This window comes from Falco cherrug, chromosome 6 (assembly GCF_023634085.1).
Source record: "Falco cherrug isolate bFalChe1 chromosome 6, bFalChe1.pri, whole genome shotgun sequence".
Classification (NCBI taxonomy): Eukaryota; Metazoa; Chordata; class Aves; order Falconiformes; family Falconidae; genus Falco; species Falco cherrug.
Genome location: NC_073702.1, coordinates 56,151,747 through 56,173,117, shown reverse-complemented (window position 1 = coordinate 56,173,117; position 21,371 = coordinate 56,151,747). Strand labels below are relative to the sequence as shown.

The 21,371-nt window shown below is 39.2% G+C and overlaps 1 protein-coding gene across 1 annotated transcript in view; it reads left to right on the top strand.

Moving 5' to 3' along the window:
- LAMA2 (laminin subunit alpha 2) overlaps positions 1–15,445 on the top strand; it is a 377,271-nt gene extending 361,826 nt beyond the window's left edge. The window contains exons 57-63 of the mRNA XM_055714667.1: positions 3,335–3,447; positions 4,934–5,123; positions 7,518–7,673; positions 11,252–11,405; positions 11,762–11,892; positions 12,516–12,738; positions 15,193–15,445. Of these exons, the coding sequence (XP_055570642.1) occupies positions 3,335–3,447; positions 4,934–5,123; positions 7,518–7,673; positions 11,252–11,405; positions 11,762–11,892; positions 12,516–12,738; positions 15,193–15,350 (1,125 nt within the window). The 3' untranslated portion in view covers positions 15,351–15,445. The remainder of the gene's footprint in view (positions 1–3,334; positions 3,448–4,933; positions 5,124–7,517; positions 7,674–11,251; positions 11,406–11,761; positions 11,893–12,515; positions 12,739–15,192) is intronic.
- The last annotated feature ends 5,926 nt before the right edge of the window (positions 15,446–21,371 follow it).

Genomic DNA, 21,371 nt, shown 5'->3' with positions numbered 1-21,371 from the left:
ACCATAGAAAGATCAGGAACCAGGCAACAACAAGGTAAGAAGACTTATCCAGTTTAATGGTGAGTGTTGTGAAAGAGTGCAGCCATAATAGCCTTTGATCAAGCATTATAAACAAAATAAAAAAACACAGAAGCAGGTGACAGAGCAAATGCACACTTTCTAAGACTCTAAAACCCTAACTTTTAAACAGCAAAATTAAGAGGAATAGTTCTGCTCATAGACCAGAAACTAGTCCCATTGTAACTAGGTGAGTTTTGTATATCACATAGCTAGAGTCATGATAACTTGAAAGAGGAGTTCAAAACAAAAGTCTAAATAAAATGCCATTACTACACTTTCCCTCTTGGAAAAATGAAACCATTTTAGTATTTTGAAGGCTTGAAAGTACTATTAAAAAGGCAAGTTTTTACATTCGTCTAAGCAAGTTCTCCAAAGTATTTTTCTGGGAAACGTTGCAACAAAGTAAGTAACTACAGTCTAATCATGAAATAGCATTGATATGACAGTTACTTATAGAAAAGCCCAGTGTAGAAGGAATGTATATGGAAAATATACAGCAGAAAAAAAATTATTTCCACATGGTAGGCTTAAATAGGGTATCTGTTCTACTTAAGTCCTTTTAGGACTTTTTTTTACCTCTCTTATCCATCTGCATGCAAAAGGGGAGTGGAGTTTAATCCAAAATGCGAAAACCTAACTTCTACTAAAGGCAAGACAAGATCTAGAAGTAGGATAGTTGGGAAATACACTTGGTCACTAGTCTGCTGCTGCTGCTGCTTGCTACAGATGCTAAAATGTTTCTCAACATTCTCAACCCTGGGTAAACGCTGCTTCTGCCTCATGTTATTCACTGCTTCTCAGGATTCGCTTGCCACTGAAATGAAGAGCGCCAGCATTACTTCTGTATTTCACTCCATGACGGTATCTGCACTATTTCTCCATGCATTACTTCATTGTTTTACTAACACTAATCGGTGAACTGTAGTGACTGCTTCAGTGGTGCTCCCTTTTTCCCCTAATTACTTTCTCTGTAATTGCTAATACAGCATTGTTTGTAGAGAATGTGTGACAGTTCACCAGTGGGCTTTTGTGTTCCTTATTTCCACTGATACACATCTAGCTTGACTTACCAGTCAAGTCCCTGACATCTGACAAGACTGAAGTGCAGCTGAATAGTTCAGTCTTGAGGCTCTTGGGTAATATGGGAGACTATTAAGCAGCCAGGTTTAAACCCAGGACACCTGAAGGCCATTACTGAAAAACCAAAGCCGGGATATTTTAATATAGGCTGATGAACCATGCTTAGTTCACAGCCTTGTGAAGGCTGTAAAACTGGCTGTCCTTAGATAAAGTGAAACCAGGCACAGGCTTGTGAATAAAACCTGGAAGTTTGTTAAGCATACCTTACTGATCATTTTGTTTTTCCTTTTCACATCAACCTAATGAATATTCACTATTATCAATCAGTATTTATCAGTAAGTCACTGTATGCTTGTTATGATTCCAGCCATCACGTTTGGCGCTATCCTGCAGTCCATGGCCTTTCTTACAGTCCTGCTTGGATGCAGAGCAACTGCAGGGGTTTTGCTGATGCTGGGCAGCAGCTGAAGTGTCAGGGACAGATCCTTTACTAACATATACCAGGACTGAAATTACTGTCAGACTATGTGCTTTTACCATGTAGTGTGTAGAAGTATGCCACTCAAAAGTGTGCGTTAGTGTATTTTCCATTTTTCTCCTGCTGTTCCAGTACCAGTAGTTAATCTCTATCTTCAAATTTTAGCAAGCCCGAATGCTATTTCAAGTATTATATATACACAGTATTATTATTAACATAGTTGTTAAACTTCTAGATAAACCTGTAAAGTTTCAAATAATTAGAAACTTTACCAGATTTATAGGACTATGATTTTTTTTCTATTTGATGATCACTGGAAGGCTGCTATTACACATTCATAACTGCTTGATCCGGCTGAATTTTCCCTGTTTTTTCCCTCTGTTGCACACTGATGTGTACTTGTAATGCATGGTGGTTTACCCTGTCATATTCAAACAAGAGCGTTCGTTGTGGAAAACTAATTTTTAGAAGTATTCTATACTGTTGTGAAGATTTTTGTGATGTGTGAAAGCAAAAAAATGTAACACTGCTGAAAAACTGAGTGAGAAGGGGGAAAGGAATTTCCTCTTGGCAGCTGAAATCTCATTGCCTGATGAGTCACTCATGACATTTTCAAAAAGTTTCACAGAAAGAGCTCTTTGTCAGTAAAGCACTGCACCTTGTGCTTTGCAGGTCCCTGCTGAGTCAGGGCTCAAATAAGAGACTGTCGCCAATCCAAAATGATAACAGCCACAGTGCTAAAAAAGAGAGCTCACAGCTATCAGTTTGGGGTTTTTTTCCCTGGCGGTATTGTCCTGATACTGTGTTGTGTTAGATTCTTTGAGTAGTTTTTTCACTATACTTTCAATGGGAGGCAAAAGCTCATCAGTAGGAGCTGTAATTACCATGGTCTCGCCTTGCCCCAGGCACCCCTATACAAGAGCTTTAGGGCCAGAGATTAAAAGACCTGGTTAAATTAAAAAGAGAAGATTATACTGGGCAGAAGATATTTTACCTTCCATTGTTGCACCATGTTAAGATCAGTAGAAGTGGAACAGACAGGGAGGAGTTTCTTTCTTTACTGCCTGGGTGATGTGTCTACATTAGGCAACTCAGGGAGTTTAACAGTTGTTACTTCTATCCATCAGTTATTCGGCTTCCTTTATTGTTTGTGGGGGCCTTTCAGCAGCACCAGGGGAAACGGCAGCACATTAAAAAAAGAATACAATTGTAAAACAATATAAAGAAGTAAAATGGAGGACTTGTTGACAGGTGCAGGATCTGAAATGACTTTTAACTCATTATTTTTAAGGTGGCTAGATTTCAAGTTGACAGCAATGCATCCCTTTAAAACTTAAGTCTTGCTTCATTTCTGTAAGAGAGCATCCTACTGTGTAAAACTCAGTTATGTGAGCTAAGAGTACACTGAGCTGCCTGGAAATCACTTAAGACTCTTGTAAATGTTCACTGGAGGCATGAAAGCAGCAGTGTTCATATATTACTTTTATTTGCTTTTACAGCCAGCTTAATGAGCTCTGCTTTTACACCAAGTTCCTGTCATGCTGGTTTGTAACTTCAGCTGGTGTGATGAGACATCAACACACTGGGAAATTGCGGTGCCAGTGTCTGGACTAGGTGGAATATTCTCAGTCCTGAGCAGCTGGAAGACTTCCAGCATGTGCACTGCTGAGATAGATTCGAAATACGAAGTTTGTATGATCACTGTATATTTTGCAGGATTCCTGTGCTGCTGACACAGAACCAACCCTTTTGGAAGGTGGCAAGCAATTTGGTCTTTCAAGGAACAGTCACATTGCAGTTGCATTTGATGACACCAAAGTGAAAAACAGGTATTGTTTATTTCAGCAATGAGTTTTGATAGAATCGTGTCAAAATAAAATGCCCCTCTCTAATATTCTCAAAAGCATCTCCCAAAATTATGGGCATAATTTGAAGAAGATCACATATGATGGCTAATTCATTAAGCAAACATAAAAAGCATTAAAGCATGATATCTAGGCAATGAAGTGCCCGCCTAAGTAGCTCTCGCAAAAACAGTTTACTTCTTTGTTTGCAAAGATTCGGTCACAAACAGATCCCAGACCGAGTCACAGAAAAACAGAGGAATGGAACCAGGTCATGCAACTGAGTTCATAGTCTTCTTTTTCAGAAGAAAGTTTCTTGGGTCAGTAATTTGATAATTTCTTGTAATAAGCAAACATTATTTCCCCTTTCCTCCAACAGTTAAGATCAAGTTTGCACAGTAAATAGGCAAAATGACATTGCCCTCCCAATATATACATACACATGTTGATATGCAAAGGAATTCCAAGAGCTACTTATAAAAATGCAGCTGTTTTCAATGGATTTGTGAGGCTGTAACTTGTTAATTGTTCATTTTTGCTCTGAAGCCACATGATCATTAACAAATATGCTATGTCACACCACTAAGCATTTTTGCTGCTTTAGAGTCCATCAGCCTCACACTTATTTTTACCTACAAAGATGCCATACTGCCTATTTTCATGTATGCTATTTTTAGAAAATAGGCATATAATTAAAAGAAATATGTAATCCTACAGTCCTGGCCCATCTTTTCAAATAAAAATCCTGGCCCGATCATTTTAATGCAATGATTTTTTACATTTATATTATCAACTACTTCCAGGTACTGACTGCAGCTCAGCTTGGGCTAGGTTAGTGATGTGCTGCCAATACAACCTTAGTATCTACATAATCTAAATAATTTCTTCCCAGGTATTTTGCTGGGGGGGGTGGGGTGGGTGGTGATATTACCATTTTGTCCAAGGGGTCAGTAGACCTCCTGAGACACACCCCCATTTTCCAATGGGAGAAATCAGAATAAATGTTTTATAAACTCTTCTATCTGCATCTTTAAAAGTTTTGCAACCTGTCTTCAGGCAATACAACTCATTAGAAACTCAGCATTTGCCAGCTGTCACTACAGCTCACTCCTCTTTGTGAGCATTATGTGTGTGGATGATGGATAACGCCGCTGGAATTTTACAAGCGCTGGGATTGTCTAGCAACTACAGCTGCAGCTGAGAATTATATCTTGAAATCTTATGCCAAGGTTGCACTTTTATATTTCCACAGCAAAGGGACTAATGAACACTCACTTGTCAGGGATCGGATATGTGTGAAATGCAATTCATGTATAACCAAATTATTTTTCTTAAACTCTGATGGACAAGTAAAATGGGCCACTAACTGTAAAGTTTTTTTAGAGGAATACAAAAAGGTAAACAGATAAATTTGTCTGCTGTCTGACTCTAAATATCTTTTTCTTTGTTGTTTTCCTGTTTGTTTGTCCAGACTTACAATTGAATTTGAAGTCCGCACAACAGCTGATTCTGGCTTGCTGTTTTATATGGCCCGCATCAACCATGCTGATTTTGCTACAGTTCAGATAAAGAATGGGCTGCCCTACTTCAGCTACGATTTGGGGAGTGGAGACACCAACACAATGATTTCCAATAAAATAAACGATGGCCTGTGGCACAAGGTATAATAGTCTCTAATGCTAAATTATCCTTTGTAATGCTAAGAGCATTACAATTTTTTTGCCTTAAGGTAATTGCAAAATGTAGTCTATACAAGCTAAACTTTACAATTAGGATCTTCTGTAGTCTCCAAAATCTGTGCTTTCAGATTCACTGTTAAGTACATGGTACATATTCCACTAACAAAAAAGCTAGAGCTGATCTTTGAAGTTTGTCATTCAGGAAACACAGAGTTCTGGACATATTTAGAGTATTTCTCATGTATGGTAAGGTACTGCAGAAACTGTTCTCTCCTGCCTATAGGGCTCAAGTGAGTATCAGCTCATGATAATGGAATACATCATTAAAGCCAGTTGTTTCTATGTTAATAATGTCACTGTTCAGCCTTAATGCTAAGAACAAAGAAAAAGGAAGTAACATTTAAGTAAATCTACTCTGCATTATTAATTCAATTCATTAGGGAATCAGTATCATATTCATGGAGGTATTTGGTAGTCCCTTCTGTGACTTTATGAGAGGAAGCATTTATGTACAATGCCTGTGGCATTTGGATGGTAAGGGAAGGAATACCACAGCCATGAAGTTTAGAATTTACTGGGCCAAGAACAACAGACACATAGTATATTCATCAGGTAACATGCTTGAAGGCACCCATAAAGACAGAGAATAAAGAATATATGTAACTATGTATTCAAATTGTATACTATTAGAGACATTGAATTTTGGACAGATATTTGCAAGGTCACCATCCACACCTCTGCCACCAAATGAGAAAAAATCTAATTGCATTTTCTGTTGTGCTTGAATTACTCTCATGAAACCCTCTTTGCACTCATCCTTCGTCCCTTGTTGCTTCATTGCCACCTTGTTCTTGCAGGAATTTTATTCATGAACTTTTTGATGATGGCAAATGCTCTATACCAAGGTATTTCATGAGGGGAAAAAATAAAGTTGTAGTCATTATTTATCTGGTTTACATAATGCCTAGGAGCACTGGCAGTAGACCAGGGCCCTTTTCTGCTAGATCCTCTATAAATATATACAGAAGAGATGTGCTTTGCTTTTTTAGCTCTTTTCTCTATATTCTAAGAGAACTGGAGCTTATATTTCTTAATGTAAGGGTGTGCCCTTTGGACGCACAGCTTGGCACTCTGTGAGAGAGGGACCCTTGTTGTAGGTGCCATTTTTGTAGGAGAGAATTGAGACAAAATCCATAGTCACGGTTCCCCAAAAGCACAAAAAAAGTCCATTTTGGGATGGGGTAAAAAGGCAACCTCTTTAAGAAAAGACCACAGCCTTTGTTTTTAAGAAAGCAGGGGCTTCTCCTTAAAATAATGCTTTTAGTGACAACCTTTTATCCATTTGAAGTGGTTTAGGTTAAAACATTCCCATCAGGCCTACAGAAGCCGCATCTTGCTGCTGCTGTCTCCTGAGGTCCTCTGGAAGAATGTCTGTTCCCAGTTCCTGTCTCGCTCACCAAATCCTCCTTCTGCCCAAGATGCAATTATCCATCTCAAATTTACGGTTGTCCGTAAACACCAAGTTCAGCCCCTCACCTTCAGGCCTCCCATTGTTAGTGTTTAGTCATTCCCATTGCATGACAGATGTGCTGTCACACTGAAGCAGAAGCAGCCTTGTTAAAGAAAAATGCTGTGTGTCTCTCTGCTGCTCTGGTGAGCTAACTACTGTGCTGCTTGGAAATCTGCTAGTATGCGTGTTGCATTTTACATTTATCCCTTTTTTATACAGAACTATTATTACATCGATTTGTAGACATCTCAGTATAAACCTTTGGAAGGACATTGGCCTACAGTTGTTGGGGTAGAATTTCCTCAATTGCACTTCCTCCGTGAGATTCAGAGCCCCTTTGTCTGAACAGAAGCCATGATACTAACAGAACGTAGCTGGTATTATATTTACTCTAGCATGAACTATGATCTGAGGCACATCGAAACTAATGGAATCATAAACTCAGTGTTGTCTGCAAACATGTGCTGCAATAAAGATTTGTAACCAGTGCCGTTCATGTTCAGCGTTTACTATTCCCTGTACTTAAAATTGCTGTCTGATTCCAGGAAAAACAATATTGTGCCATGCCTGTGATAGCAACAATGGAGCTTTTTAAAGGAACCCCAAGTCCGTTTCAGCAGTTCTAATAAATAATAGTCATGATGCCTCCCAACTCAGGTGTAATTCATATGTTTGCACAAAACATTGCACAGGGGCTCTCTCCCATGAACATTATCCATAGTTGCTGCCACAGTACTTCTGTAACCACTCCTAGAACCTTCTCATGCATAGTTATGTATTTTGGACTGTAAGGCTAGTTACAATCTGGAAGCACTTTGTTGTCAGAAAACTCTCTGTAATTGTATTGTATTTGTGTGTCTCTTTAGATAAAAGTAATTCGAATGAAGCAAGAAGGAAGCCTTATAGTAGATGATGTTTCAAACAATACTGTTAGCCCCAAGAAGGCCGATATATTGGATGTTGTAGGAATGCTGTATGTTGGAGGATTGCCCATAAACTACACAACTAGAAGAATTGGTCCGGTAAGCAAGTCTGTTTAAGTTATCTTACACTTCTTAAATATGTCTTGATAGGTACCAATGTCTTCCCAGTTCAGTTTTGTTTTGTTTTGCTTTTCCATCGGACTGCTCAAGAATATGAATAAAATGGACCTTAGTGGAGATACACTACATTCTTACAATGGAAGGAATGGACTCAGAATCCAGTTAATGCAAAGAACTAGAAACAGCAGAGTTAGTTACTGTTATGGAGGAGTAAAAATGTCCATAACCTTGTGTTCACTTGGATCCCTGTGCAGCTAGAGTATAAGGTCCTGAATACTACTTGCCCTTTCTCTTAGCTGTAATTAATCTAGCAATAAATGATAACAGTGAAAATGTCTCCTAAGAGAAGCAGCAGAACCCAAAATTACTCTTACAAAGTACCCAGTAGTACTGCTGCTTACAGATAACTGGTTTTGTGTTGTTATTACGAAACTAGGAGGGAAGTAAGGTCATGAAAGCGCCGTTGTCCTCTTTCTGTTTCCAAATTAAATGTGCATATATCAATTTATCGCTGTTTTGGTATAAATGCCCAGCTTCTAAGCTGACACAGAAGATACCTTGGCAAACAGAGTGCCCAGACAGGTGAATATAATTTTGGCCTAAACTTTGTAGAATTAACTAGGAACACTGTATTCCCTCACTTGGCCCATTTGCTGCATCTATCTGCACAACTACATGTCAGTCATCTCACTTTCCTGCTGCCCTCCCACCCACCAGGATATGCCAGTATCAGAATCAGAGAAAAACCTCTTCCCTGCATTATTTTTCTGTCTGTGCGTAAGGGTTTTTCAAAGCCAAGGCCAGAACTTGAGTTAATTCATTTATAGCAAACAAATTAGGCATATAGTGCAGCACAATTTGGAAAAAAACTGGAATGTCAGCAGCAGCTATGTCTAGGCTCATTCTGGGTGGTTATACAGATCAGTAAAGAGAAGGCAAAAGTACAAATCCTGGTGGGGAAACAAACCAGGCTCTCAAAGAAACTGCATGTAAGTAAATACCATTGTAGTAAGACGGTTATGGAATGGCAGATACTAGTCTAAAGGCAGGCAAGAGTCCACCGGTTCAGGCGGGCAAAAGAAATACAGAAAAGGAATTCCTAGATCCTGTTTAAGTAAGTCCCTATAATAGCTCATGGATGGGGAATGAAGGAGAAGAGTAACCACTCTAAATCTGAGAGCTACAATCCATACAGAAAACTGACCTGTAAGTTTGTATTTCTCATGAAAATGTGGATTGTGAAGAAAGCCCAGACTGAGGCAAATGTACTGATCATTTGGGTTTACCAAACAATATCTGAGGCACTGAAAAACAAAAGCAATACTTAACTACCCACAAAATATAATTCCTAATACTATCAAATGATGTTTTCTGAAATACATCTGCAATTCACAAATACCAATCTAAGAAGAAAGGTCTACCCACAAAATATAATTCCTAATACTATCAAATGATGTTTTCTGAAATACATCTGCAATTCACAAATACCAATCTAAGGAGAAAGGTAAAGGTAACACTAAATCCTTACCTATTGCTCCTCGTCAGAAGTAATGGAGGGAACCCATGCACATAAATGGCTCAGTCTGGCAATAACAGTCATGTCAGATCCTGACAGTCTTATGTGCTTGGGGATTTAAATGAAGCTGTGACTTCAAATGTCATTCACAGAAGGTAAAAAACAGCGCTTGCCTTTCAGTCGTTCTCAATAAAATACATCACATGATGTATTAATAGATGGTTGTGTTGTAGGCTTCACGTAAAGGCTTTGAAGCAAAGTAAGTTGAAAGGATGTATTATCTTCATTAAGGTTTTCTTCCAAACACACATCAGCCTTTTTAGACACTAATCTAATACGTAATCATAGGTAGGTTGGCTTCCTATTCAGTGCAGAAGACTGATACCTACTTGTTTCACTTCAGCAGTTGTCACATTTTAAGCACTCAAAACTCTGCTTTCAGCAAAAGAGGTTATATTGCCTGTTACCATGCTAAAGTATAACCGGATTTGCTTTTCCATAAAGAAAGTGAAATTTGAAATGTAGAGAATGTTGTAGAGTTATTTATGAAACTTGCATTTCTATTATTTATTCTCACAGTGAAGCTGGCAAGATTTGTTTGCTTTTGTGGCATTTTTCTTTTTTGATAACAAAACCTTGTTGATTTGGACATGACTTTCACTTAGAAATTAGAAAAATGTCTATTTATGAGGAATCTTGACAGAAAACATTGCTCAGCTCACAGCTGAATTTATTCACTGATATTGCTCAAGTTGTCATGAAAATTTTGTACAGGTATGTTTAGCAGTAATAAGCTATATAATTCCACAGTACATTCAGCTTTGATTTACAAGGAAATAAATTCTTTGGAAATTCTTTCAAATTGCTACTCAGGATATTGTCAGAGGAGGTAGTATGCAGAGTCAAGACCTCTCCCTGCAGGTGTGTCTTTTTCCTTTCTCTATTTGTACATATTTCTATGCTGTATTTTATATGCTGATTTTTATTTTCCTGCTTCCTGCTGCATTGCTTATTAATATGTCTTCCTTTTCTTCCTCAAAGTATCTGTTTGTTTATCATTTTCCTGTCTCCCACTGACATCAGGGATAAATTTTCTGGTCAAAGACCAGAGCCTTTGTCTGAAGCTGAGAACCAAAATGCAGCTTCTGCACACTTCAGAGAGAAAAGGGTGGGAGAGCTCTGAGGGAGATGCCAGTGGCTTTCAGAGGTCCCATGGTCTGCACTGATCACAGCCAGGGCAGCCTCTCACCCCTGCCCCACGCGGAATCTCACTTACACCACCAGCTTAAGTGTGCACATACCACACACTTGGGGTCACAGTAATGTGCTCCCACTGCAGAAGCCAAACTGGAGGTGCAGTTTGCGAACTTGTACAGGAGCCTCCATGTACTCTAGCACATCCCCTGCCTCCACCTGCCTCTCTGGTCAACGGAGTGGCCCTTGTCACCATAGTCACCAGACCTATAGAAGAGTTATTACATCGCGAACTATGTTAACAACCTTTACGTAGGGGCTTTGTTCATTTTAGAAGCTGTGTACCTGCATCAGCTCTGTCTGACCATGCAACATTGGGTCCATAGTAAAGTGATTAAAAGGGGGCAAAAAGGAAAAAAAAAAAAAAGCCCTAGTAAAATTACCAGTGGCTGGAGAACTCTATCCGGTATCTTCATCTACTCACAAACCCCATAACCTAGTCAATTAAAAAGGCATAGGCCATTAAATTCCTGCATTGCTGATGTAATTTGCTATATTTCATTATGCAGTGTATTATTTTATGTCCTCTCCATTAAGCCAAATAGATGTGACTCAGATCACATCCCTGAAAAGTAATGTAATTCATCCTCAGTATGACTGAGATTAGATTCCAGTTATAATCAGATATTAAGGATTAGCCATGTAAAATGCAAGTTTTATTCATCTCCATAAATCCAGCAAAGAAGCAGAGGAAAGGTAATTCTTGCTGACGTACTTTAGGTCTTTATGCTGAGCATTTCAGCTTGCTTTGCACAGTTATACATTTTGTTTGAAATATTGCCTGCAGGTCACCTATAGCATCGATGGCTGCATCAGAAGTTTTAAAATGACAGAATCACCTGTTGACCTGGATAATCCAACTTCCAGCTTCAATGTTGGAAAATGCTTTGTCACTACACAGAAAGGAGCATACTTCGATGGAACAGGTTTTGCCAAAGCAGGTAATGAACAGCAATTCTGTTGATAGCAAAGAACAGAAGAAGAGGAGATGCTGCTTTCAAAAACTTCCAGTGCTACCTAAGTCCGGTTGACTGGAGGCAAAGTGAGATACTTAAAACTCTCACTGATCATTTTTAGTTATCTTGCCTAGGGATGGACTATGTGATTTTCTAGCAAGGTCTCACTCTAAGCACAGCCACCATAACAGTTACTCATATGATTTCACATGGAAATGGAGTGCATTAATAATGCTGAGTTAGTTACCTTGTATTACTGGCAACACATTTTGTGTGATTATTAGGAATAATGTATTAAATGCTTTTCTTAATTTTATCGTGCTTCCCCTTTTCTCTCCAAGTTGGTGCATACAAAGTGGGAACAGACCTGCTTGTGGAATTCGAATTCCGTACAACACGAATGAACGGTGTTCTCCTAGGAGTCAGCAGCCAGAAAATGGATGGGCTTGGCATCGAATTAGTAGATGGAAAAGTGAGTAGCAAAACATTTTTGGCTCTTCATAAACTGGTTTTAGAAAGCACAGGTAGTTTAAATGCAAGCTTACTACCCCAATCTCAAGGCGTCTCAGTCAATATCGGGGCTGTCCTTTATGCAGCACTTGCCACTTTCCCTACATCAGAGGCTCTTACGCTTTTACAAAGATATTTTGAAAGATTCTATAACAGTTGCAATTCCTAAATCAGCAACATCAGGACCTAAATTGGTGAGAATATGAAAAGTTTTGAGGAAAGGCTTTGTCATTAATAATACTAGTTTCTTGTGTGTAACTTTTATTTCAGAGCCTGGAAAACCAGTCAGTAATCTACCACTATAAAGAGCTTGGGGTGGGGGTGTGAAACACCCCAAAATGAAGACAAAAAAATTGAAAAATGACAACATATAAAACAATTATGCATATTTCCACTAGTGTTTATGTCAGTTACATAACCCAGATCCCAGAGGGACAGGGAGTCTGTGTCTGGTATTGAATTAGCTTTAGTGTGTGCAGTCAGAGAATGTTGACTTTAAATAAAAATTTAAAAAAAATAAAACCACAACAAAAAAACTGTAGAACTGTTTTGAGAACTACATGACTTCCATGTCATGCTTTTCAGGTGATGTTTCACGTTGACAATGGTGCAGGCCGTTTCTCTGCTGTCTATGAGCCCGATGCACCAGGCAGCTTGTGTGATGGACACTGGCACAAGGTTCGTGCAAACAAGATCAAACACCGTTTAGAGCTGACTGTAGACGACAGACAGGTGGACAGTAACAGCCCAAACAGGGCCTCAACCTCAGCAGACACGAACGACCCTGTCTTCGTTGGAGGATATCCTGGTGAGCATTTAACACACAAATGATGCTTTACTTGCTCTGGCAACACTGCCTTGGTAATGTCTTAATTGCAATTAGGACTAGTATGCTAAAGATGATGAGTAACACTGTCCAAGTTTGTATCAGTTGGCACGGATGCTTGTTTCTGTGTCCAGCTGCATTTCAGAACAAAAAGTTCTACAGCACCAAGGGACCCACAGATCCCCCTGCCAAGTTTCAAATGTAAGCACTGTCACAGAGGAGCAGGCATTCTGCCTTCTGCTGCCCACACACAGCCAGCCTCCCTCTTCAAATTTTGTTTAGTAACAGCCTAATAGTAACGGCATTTGGCAAATTTAAATTTAATTAAAGAATGCATACATGCCCTTGGTGGAGCAAGGAACTGTGTGTGTAAATCAGCCTGCAAAACCTGAGGAACTGAAGACTCTGGACAAAAGCTTGCACAGAGAGGTGAGAGGATACTTTCTCTTCCTGATTAATATCTTTGCTTGTGGTCTGGTGGTTTTTAAAGGAAAAAAATATTTAAAATTTGCTAGTCAGTATTCTGGAAGCCCTCGACAGAACTTGCTTCACGCAGAGGTAAATTAACAGGATCCAGAACTGAGCTGAGCTCCGCAGCTAGCTTCATCTTCCACTAAGCTGGTAACGAATGCTGGTATCCATCTGTTCACAGACAATAAGTTTATCTAGCAGCAGTTTACTTTCTGAAAACACAGTTGTTTGAAAAGTTCCAATTTTTTTGCATTTATAAACAATAGTTTCCCTCTAATTTGCAAACAAAAAAGCTAAATATGTTTGCAGTATGTGTCTGCTCTAGTGCATATGGGGGTCAATGGCAAGATGCCTCTTCAGTTAATTCCTAAATTATTTTTTGGAAGTTGCTTTTCCCCCCTGTTCTAGTGCGTGATACAGTGCATCCAAAAAGCCTTCTTTCTCAAGCTTCAGAATATTTTCAAAAATGTTCTTAATACTGAGATGAGAGCTGTTCCTCAGTCACAGTGACTATTGATAGGGACCAACTACTTTGTGCCAGAAGGAAAACAGCTTTGTGGCAGCATTTTTATAACAAAACAGGATTGTAGCATAGGAGCTAGCAATAAAGAAACACTGCAGATGGAGTTACTATCTCATCCTGGACTGTATGTCAAGAGGAATATAGCAAGAGAAACAAATGGAAGTAACACTACAGTCTGTACAAAACAAGCCTACACTTACGTCATGCTGAAGTGATATTCCTGAGTTCAGCCACATGGCAAGTTATGAATTCATTTAATAAACCTACATGCATATTCAAACACCTCACACTTCTTTTGCTGTCTAGTCTAGCTCATCCAAGATTTGTTTTAACATTCCCAATACCTAGACAGCCTCATCACAAGTTTAAAACATAGTATCATGGAATTATGTAAAATTAATAAGCATTTGTATTTTCCAGTCCTCTTGAAGGTTCTCCTGACTGCATAAACAGTGCAAAACAGTTGCAAACCAGCTAGAATTAGCTGGTGGAGAATTTCCTGTGGAGAGAAACTTTTCACCACCAAAGCATGAGCAAGGATATAAGTTCCTAGCTACCCATAAAAGCCATTTCTTATCTCCTACTATCATTCTTGCTTCTGCAAGGATGGACAGATGGATTCAGCCATCTCATCCTCTGTGAACCAGCATAATGCTATGGCCAGTCAGTCCTCTACAGGTATAAAGTTCTTTCTGCAATCCTTACTTTATCAGTCACACAGATTTGTATCAGAGTACATCCCTGTAGCTACTTTTTCACTTGGAAGAACATAGAGAAACAAATTGAGCAATGAATTTCAAGTAGTTGAGAAATATTTCCAGCTTCCCAGTCAAACCAACCCTCACTTCTATCCCCTCCTTTAGTGGAAGAGAGATACTCAAATCCCTGGCTTTACTATCAGCAAGGAAAAAAGTCAGAATGCTTGAAAACTCAAAACTCTTATTTAAATGACACCTGAAGTCCCTGCCGAGGAACTGGCTTTCTCATGATGTTAGAGCTGAGAATTGCATCCATTTTGGCCTTTTTTTTTTCTCTGTTATTCTGTGGATAAATAGCTTGAGAAGTTGGAGATTTGCAGGGCTAGCACGTATGCATCATACACTATGATGTAACATTGAGGTAACAAGCTGCTATTTTCCTTCATTTCCTTTATGCCATGTTACTGAGTTACATGGTTTACAGTGACAGTTTAAATGCGTTCAGTTTCTGCCACTGTCATGCTAGGACAGAAAAAGGAAAGAAAACTTGATTGTTGCCCTAACATAAGCATTTATCACATTCACTCATAATGTTTACCATTTTTTAAATGAAGAAGATATACAGCAAATAAAACATCTAAATATATTGCTGAGGACATCTCCTGCAGGACTGTCAAAGAACAAACTTAGGGTAGTTTGAGTTGATACTTAATTCCTTTTGCCTTTTTTTTTTGCCTCCTTCAGATGGTGTGACCCAGTTTGGGCTGACCACAAATATCCGTCTTAAAGGATGTATTCGATTTCTGAAGCTCACCAAGGGCACTGCTAAACCTCAAGAGATTAATTTCAGCAAAGCTTTGGAGCTGAAGGGTGTTCAACCGCTGTCATGTCCTGCAAACTAACTGTCATGCAGCTGATATGGGTCTGTTTATATAAGCACCTCAGATTAAAAAAGAAAAAAATATCTATATATACATTGCAATCATAATAAAATATCTTTATGCAAAAAAATTCCGTAGTGTTTGTGGTATATTCAAATGGCTATTTCAAGGTACCTCCCAAGAATGCAAGAAGTAACCCTTTCCCCCCGCTCCATTAAGGGAGTAGAGCAATAATTTTTATCTGTCTCTTATAGCCTGAAATGGAAATGTTTCATCATTCTTCTGATTATGCAGGGTGTTCCTTTACTACAGAACTTAGAATCAAAGAATTATCTTAGGTTGGAAGGGATCCGTAAGGATCATCAAGTCCAACTCCCTGAAGTGTTCCCTAAGTGCTTTTGGTGAGGTAGATCTGTAAACTTGTGTTCCTTTACCATTTTAAACACAGTGCACTTGTGTGCAAGCACAACTCTGTCCTTCAGTACAAACGGGCACATTACCTTGCTTCAAAAAAGTTTTCTTCGATCACTTCCAAGAGCTTTATAAAATTCTTGTGACCATAATATTTCAATTCAAAATCTTATGTAGTCTACATGGCTGCTCTCATGCTACAGCCATGCAACCAAGTGCAGCGAAAGAAAACGGTACTACTTGCTCAATTTATTTGGCATTATTAAAGAAAATATGTTGCACCTAAAATCCCTGCTATGTCATTTGAGCAGCACCGCATTTTAAGAGAGGTGATGTTGGGAGATGTAGTCTCTAATGGAAGGTGCAGAACAAGGTTCTATCACTTGTTGCCAAAATTTGGGAATAAAACTCCTTAACACCAATGTAGTATTAAGAAGCAGGCGTTATTTACTGCGGCGCAGGATGCACGAGGGATCGCTCCACCTAACGTGCATCTCCAACTATTTCACAGGTCTCATTTGATGTTACATAGCTATACATATTCATTACATTTCTTGGAAGTATTTGCATATATGTGAGTCTTTCCAGGACCATCATTAATATTATAATCTTTTTACACCTGGGCAGTTATGCCTCCAAGTGGTCGACTTAAGTTTCAATGGTGTCACTTGCTCTAGTGTCCACCATTCGGAAGGGGGGGCCTTTTTGACCCAGGTATAATGGATCCATGGATTTAATCCATTTACTTTCATGAGGTTTGTGTTGTCAAGAGTACCTGATACAGTCCCTTCCACTTCTCCTGGAGAGGTTCAGAACTCCAAGTCTTTATATATACTTGGTCTCCCAGTTGATGTGGATGCACTGGTGTGTTGAGAGTCAAAGGCTCAGTGATGTCAATATGCTCTTTGAGAGTTTGTCCTAGGGAGGTTAAATATTCATTAATGTCATTTTTTCCCCATCTGTTCCATTGCACCCGGAAAAGTGGTTACCTGATAGGGTCTTCCAAATGTAAGTTCATAAGGACTAACCTTTAGTTAGTTCACAGCTGCATCTGCACCCAAAGCAGGGCTAATGATAGTGCCTGTGGCTATTTTAAGGATGCTTCTTGGCAAAGTTTGCTTAATTGCCTCTTCAAGGTTTGATTCACTCTTTCTACCCTTCCACTTGACTAGGGTCACCAAGGGGTATGTAAATCCCAGCCTATTCCTAAAATTTTACTTAATAGTTGAAGTATTTCTTCTACAGAATGATGTCCCCTGTCTGAGAACATTCCTATTCGTACCCTCAACCTAGGAATAATTTATTTTAACAAATTTTTGGTTACTTCTCTTGTTTTATCAGTACAACAGGGAAAAGCTTTGGGCCATCCCAATAAGGTATCAACTAATACTAGAAGGTATCAGTACCCTTGCGGTCAAAGTAATTCTGAAAAATCAATCTGCCAATAATCTACTGGGGAATTCCCTAATTCCCTCTTTCTGTTATACCTGGGGGTGGGCTTTATATTCAGGGGGTTATTTTTCAAACATGTTGGACTTTTTTCAGTAACTGACTTCACTATTTTAGTCATTCTTGCACTAATTACTTGGGGTCTTAGGCTAGCTCGCATTGATTCTATTCCCCAATGAGTTTGCTGATGATTTTCTTTTACTATTTGTGTCATTAAGTGTGGAGGAATTATTGCTTGGTTTTGTGCATTTACAAGCCAACCATAGTAATTTTCTTTTGCCTTTAAATAAAATGCCAATTTGAGATCAGCCTGGCTATAACTTGGCCTGGTATTTCATTAACGAAGTATAGGGGTTAGTAACTACAGGGTGGATATCCTGAGTGATTGAATTAATAGCCTGTAGGTCTTGCACTAGTTTATACTTACCTGTCCCAGGTGTCCTGACTGGTAAAATAGGGATATTATATTCCAACATACATTCTATTAATAATCCAAATGCCTTAAAATCATCTATTAATTTCTTGGTTCCTTTCCTTGCTTCTAATTTTAAGGGATATTGTTTTTGTCATACCAGTTTTGATCCTGGCTTCAATATAACACTTACAGATAATGCTTGTTGAGAGTGTCCTGGGATTCCACCGGCCCATACAAGAGGGATTACCACTTTTTCCACTTCCTCAGGTACCCTTTCTGGATCTTCATCCTTTCCCTGTCACACAAAGGTTCTTGCCTCAACAACTTAGCCTGCCTCCCCCTTGCCCATCCAGCCACTGGGCTGTCCCTGCCATGCCCAGCCTCTTGTCCCCCTGCCCGGGGTCCCCTTTCCCCTTGATCTCCAGAAACAGACTGTCTATTCCCAAGCCTCCCACTTCCAGGGCTACCATCAATTCCACATCATCCTTTTCATTCTGTTCTTTGTACTTCAAACACCTCTGTCCAATACTACAGGCAAAGTAACACCTTTTCAATTTTCTTTCCTTATTCTTTTCTAATGCCATTACTAAAGAGTCCGATGGGGTATGCAAACACCCCTTCTGAATTCTGAGGAAAAGGCATAAATCTACATACAGCACTTCACTTATTTTCCCTTTTACAAAACAACAGCAATTGCAGAATGGTATTGTCATTCAAAGTGCCATTTTCTGGCCATTTGTCCCTTTCATCAAGTGTACATAACAGCCACCATTGATTACAAAATTGTATTAACTTCTCTTTCGCTAATGGATCTCCGTCAACACGCCTCCAGTTCTTCAACAGACATTTAAGGGGCAAATTCGGAATATCCTCTGCTGATTTTGACTCTTTTGCTCCCATTTTTAGATAATGGAGTTGAATTATGCCCATACAATTTGGTCTGATCTTACCACAATCTCACACAACAACAAAATAATGATAGAACATAATAGAAAGAAAACAGCCAGACAAGAGCTTAATTCTCCTTTTGGTCCTGGTGACCAGTCCTAGACTCAAACCTCTTATGGACAGTAAGCTTACCACAGGGCCCGAACCCTGCTGGAGACTCAATCTCCATACTCGAATAACCCGAACCAGAATCGGAAGAAAAAGAATGAAAAATAAGCCTTAGAGGTACTCACCCAGGGATCTTGCCCTGAGCCCTGAATGGCCTGTGGTTGAGACGCTCCCCAAGAGATTCCTCGATGCCAGCTGGAGACTGGTCAATCTCAGAGTCATTGAGGCTCAGAGGCGAGGTCCCACCTGGGTCACCAAAAACTGTCACCAAAATTTGGGAATAAAACGCCTTAACACTACTGTAGTATTAAGAAGCAGGCATTATTTATTGCAGTGCCGGATGCACTGGGGATCGCTCCACCTAACGTGCATCTCCAGCTATTTCACAGGTCCCATTTGATGTTACATAGCCATTCATTACCTTTCTCAGAATTATTTGCATACATATGAGTCTTCCTGGGACCTTCATTAATATTACAATGTACTTTTGTGCCTGGGCAGTTATACCTCTAGGTGGTCATCCTGACAGTTTGATGATAGTTATCTCTTCTTCACTCCTCTTCATTATATATTAATAATAAATAATGTTATTAGTGTATGTTAATATATGTAAAATATATTTAATGTTATATATTGTAATTTATAAGGGATATAGTTCTTGCCGATATCCCTTACTTGGCACTCCTTCACAAACCCCAGAACCAGCTCGAGCTGCTTTTTCTGCTGCAGACCCTCTCTTATCACCTAACACATTCCTTGACTAGGATGACCCTCTCTTATCACCTAACACATTCCTTGACTAAGCTAAACAATTCCTTATGTGGTTAGTAGCTACATACAAGAACTAGAAAGCCTAAACAGTAGCTGGCCCTAAGGAAACAGCCAACCTAAAGCTAGAAGTTAGGTTTTATATGCTGGACGCTGGAACAAAGGTTTATGAAGCAACTACAGCATTGTATCACACTTACCTGGAAATATGATTCTAAATGATCCTTAATAAATAAATTTTGATACTGCCTCTCTCCAACTACACGTGATACTGAAGTTACACACAGCAAAATTCACAAACCAAGTTTCTAAAGGAAGATTAAATCTGATACTACTGCATTGGACCAGAATGGAGGTGAAGCAGGAGATTCCCAGAGATTATTAGCATTGCACATGTCACTGATCTCTACTGTCATCTTATTTAATTAAATCTTTAATGTAAAAGCAGCTTCCAAAGTTAGACTCTACTGCTTCTGCTTGATGCTGTCAGTTTGTGAGGAATTCTGAATGCAGAAGCCATCCCAGACATTCCTTAAATTAAATTTTGAGTGCTCTGTGGATAGCAGTTTAAACCTAAATGGGGAGAGGAAAGTTGCTTCCTAGATTCTTACTAAAATGTCAAATCCTGGTGATTTTTCTCAGTGCCTTGTATATTCTAGAGGACTATGAAATCATCAGTGAAGTGTGGATTATCTTTTCTATGGATTGTTTCAAATTGATAAACGCTACTTTTGCAAAGATTGCGCTTGGACATGGAGAACATCTACCATACAAATGTAAAACCAACCACCCACACAAAAGAGAAAACAGAACAAAAAATTAGCAGTGAGGTAACACAACCACACAATTAAAAGAAAAGCAGTTTTGAAGTTTTTTTCTTCTGCCTACAGTGAGCCTTCAATACCCTTTTTCAGAATTTCTGAAATTACTTTAAAAAAGGCTGGCTGCAAAATTTGTGCTGCCAGAGAGCAATTCTGCAGGAGTGCTTCATATTTTACAAAAGGCCTCTTTGGCATACAATGTTACGCTAAACTGCCACGGAAAAAAACATCTTTACACTGGGAAACTGCATTAAAGAGATGGTAATAAATATGTGTATTGCCACTCTAATGATTTGGGGAGTTGAAGGCCTGAATAAAGGCCCTGAGTAAAGGTGACATTTTAGGTGAATTCAACAACCTAACCATCTGCCTAAGCGTATATGATGTTAGCTTTGCTACTTTGGTATATTAAGCTCATGATTGCCATTTTGAAATAATGATAATCAGCAAGAAAAGGAAGTAGTCTAAGCATGTCACAGGACCTTCCAGATACTTCCGTACTTGAAATTATCTTGTCTTGTGACACCCGCCCTAGGGTTTGACCAGACATTTTAGTTACATATGTAGTCAGTTTTGTAGTAGTTAAAAATGCCTCTTTTGGGCTCCTCCCTGAGCCCTGGCCAGGCTTGGGATGGAATCCAATGGGCATGGCGGGGTGGGGGGTGGGGAAATTACTCCAGATGCTTCCACCTTTGAAATTATGCAAGGTGCTTGTTCAACTGTGTACAGGCTGGGCCCTCTTGTAGTGATTTTGGAGATCTCCCCTATGAGGGGACGCCCTGTGTAGGACCTCCCAGCTGCCGGGACAGGCTCTCCAAATCCTTACTGCGATAGGTACTCCCCAGTGATTGCGGATCTGGATGATTGTAACATATTAGGGCAATTGGTGATGTATTTTTCTTACTCACTCTAGCTAACCTTAAGTAGTAACGACTAGGTGCATTACCTAGCTTATTTGTTTTGTTACTTGAATTAGGGTATCGTAAGATAATCCTTTTCTATGTGCATATTGCCTCATTTTCTATATTAATTTGAAACAAACAGTAAAGTTATTTTTTCATTGGTGTCTGCGTGCTATCTACTGACCCCATCAATTGGCAAAATGGCAGTCTACAACTGATC